Raw genomic sequence first — 2,217 nt, forward strand, 5'->3', positions numbered from 1 at the left:
GGACCACCCAGATATTTGGCATGATGACAGCAGGTTTCCTCTGCAACGGGATCAACCCACATGGATATTTGGCATGCCAACATCTGTCTAGGAGAGGTATCCAGAGACCAGACTAGTATAGAGTATGGTTTTTAGTAGCTAGTATAAGTAGTTTCCAGAAACTCCTGTATCTAGCTTATTCTGCCCCTTTGCATTAGACTTATACAGATCTGATTATCCCCTTGCTGGATAGGCAAATTTGACTTGACTTAGCAGATTTGACTTGACTTATTGTGACTTGACTAGATGGACACTGAGCTCCGATTATTGTGTACCAACTTTTGATAGCTCAGCTACAGGCTGACTCTTGCATTTCTACCAACTTTCCTCATGTCTCCCCTCTTTTCTGAGCAAGTTCTTGCACACCACCCATTGGACCAATATTTCGGACACCTCTTGGGTTGGATCACCACATCCTGATGAACAGAAATGCAGGCAACACTGGCTGGAATTACATCAAGCCTCAATGAGAGGGGAATGCTTGCCTTGGGATGCGGATAAGATCCTGTGGGACACCAAGCACCATAACGCGGAGTTATGGAGTTGCTCACAAGAGGATTGGATGGTATATGTCTAGCCATTTGACTGCCTCCACTTGCATTGACCTTACTGCAAAGGTCTGCCAGCATCTCCCCTTAGCGCCAAAGTGCAGTGGGTGGTGCTGATCCAAGAGGTGTTCTTGATGATGGAGCATACTCTGGGATGTGCCGTCCTTGGACTGGTAAACCCCAGGTGGGTGGCCCACCTGAAGAGACTGCACAAGTGGGCATTTGCTGTCACCTGTCACAATCTCTCCACTGCACCTTCTGCTGAACTCTGGCAAACATATGTGCACCTTGACACTGCTTGGTGCATGAAGATTGAGTGGGAACTGTTCCAGCATCCCATGACCTCTGAAGAGGCCACGCAGGTCTGGTTGGTTGCTCAGTGCAAGGTCTGCAACCTGCTCAGTATCTGCAATTATATCAACTTGTCATACCTCAGGCAATACCCTCTGTCTTTGAAGAATTGGCCATTTACCTGCAACTTCATCAGCATACTTGCAGATACTGTCCCCTCCACAAATTGTGAACAACTTTTTCAAGACGGGGTGCCACTGCTGGAGCCAGATTCTCTGCAGAGGAGGGACAAGTGTCTGATGGATGACTGGGTGAGGGAACACTTGGCAGAGATGTTGGCATCTGCCTTGAACACCAAGCACCATCAGCACACAGGTTCAGCTGATCAGGTTCAAATGGCTGATGCATGTACATGCCAACAAACTAAGGCATCAACTTGACCAAACTCTCAGAGGCATAAAGACATGAAGGCACAACTTGCAGAAGCCAGCAAGCCAGACACAACAGCTGTTGTGTCTGACATGCCTGTGGCAAGCCTGTTTATGGATCACCAGGTGGCCCTGATGTGTGTCAGAGTGCTGAGGGTGAATGCAGCACTCGGACTGAGTGCAGCATTCCCCATGGCACAAGCAAGTACCTCCCAACCCAACATGATGCCGGCAGCAGCATTCCACAACTTTCCAGGATATGCACCTGGTGCAGAGTTGCTTCCCATCCCCTCAAAGCTAGGGGCCAACTCAATGACTGAGTCAATAGCTGCTTCTCTCCCATCTGGGAAGCCGCTTATGGCTCTGGACTTGCATGCCAACCCAGCATTCATTGAGAAGTACGCTGAGCCTTACTGGACTGTGGTGAAGGAGCACAAGAGGTCTGCCAGTCTTTCACATGAACTGGAGGAGGTCCTGCTACCCATATTGGGGAGTCTCACCAAGCAGTTGACTGCAGCACAGTGCCCCACTGATGTGGGGGGCTGTTAGGGCAACACAGGCTGACTAAGTCTGCTCACCTAAGAGTGCCAAGAGTCTAAGCAGGCAACAAGGAAGTGGAGTAGACCTGATGACTGAGACCTATCTACAGTATAGGTACCTGTGGATGATCCTAAGAGACCAAGTCTGAAGAGACAGTCCCCAGGCAGAGTAGGCCTTATATTTATACCTCTGTGGTGGAACCTGCTAGAACATCTTGCTTACTCAGCCTAGTCAGGTGATCAGGTCATATGAGGTCATGCACAGCCATGCACAGCAGGTCACCTGACCATCCAATCCTTCCAGCAGGTTCCAGCACATGCCAAGGTATACCAGCTACTTCCATGTCATAAAGGCTTAGTCATGTCTCTTGA

The 2,217-nt window shown here is 49.4% G+C and overlaps 1 protein-coding gene across 1 annotated transcript; it reads left to right on the forward strand.

The window, feature by feature from the left end:
* Positions 1-1,342: 1,342 nt before the first annotated feature.
* On the forward strand, positions 1,343-1,855 carry DACRYDRAFT_111360 (uncharacterized protein; the record flags this gene model as incomplete). The annotated part of the gene is made up of 1 exon (XM_040769219.1): positions 1,343-1,855. The coding sequence occupies one exon, from the start codon at positions 1,343-1,345 to the stop codon at positions 1,853-1,855; it is 513 nt and encodes a 170-aa protein (XP_040624741.1).
* Between the last annotated feature and the right edge of the window lie 362 nt (positions 1,856-2,217).

The sequence above is a fragment of the Dacryopinax primogenitus genome, assembly GCF_000292625.1.
Source record: "Dacryopinax primogenitus strain DJM-731 SS1 chromosome Unknown DACRYscaffold_21, whole genome shotgun sequence".
Lineage (NCBI taxonomy): Eukaryota > Fungi > Basidiomycota > Dacrymycetes > Dacrymycetales > Dacrymycetaceae > Dacryopinax > Dacryopinax primogenitus.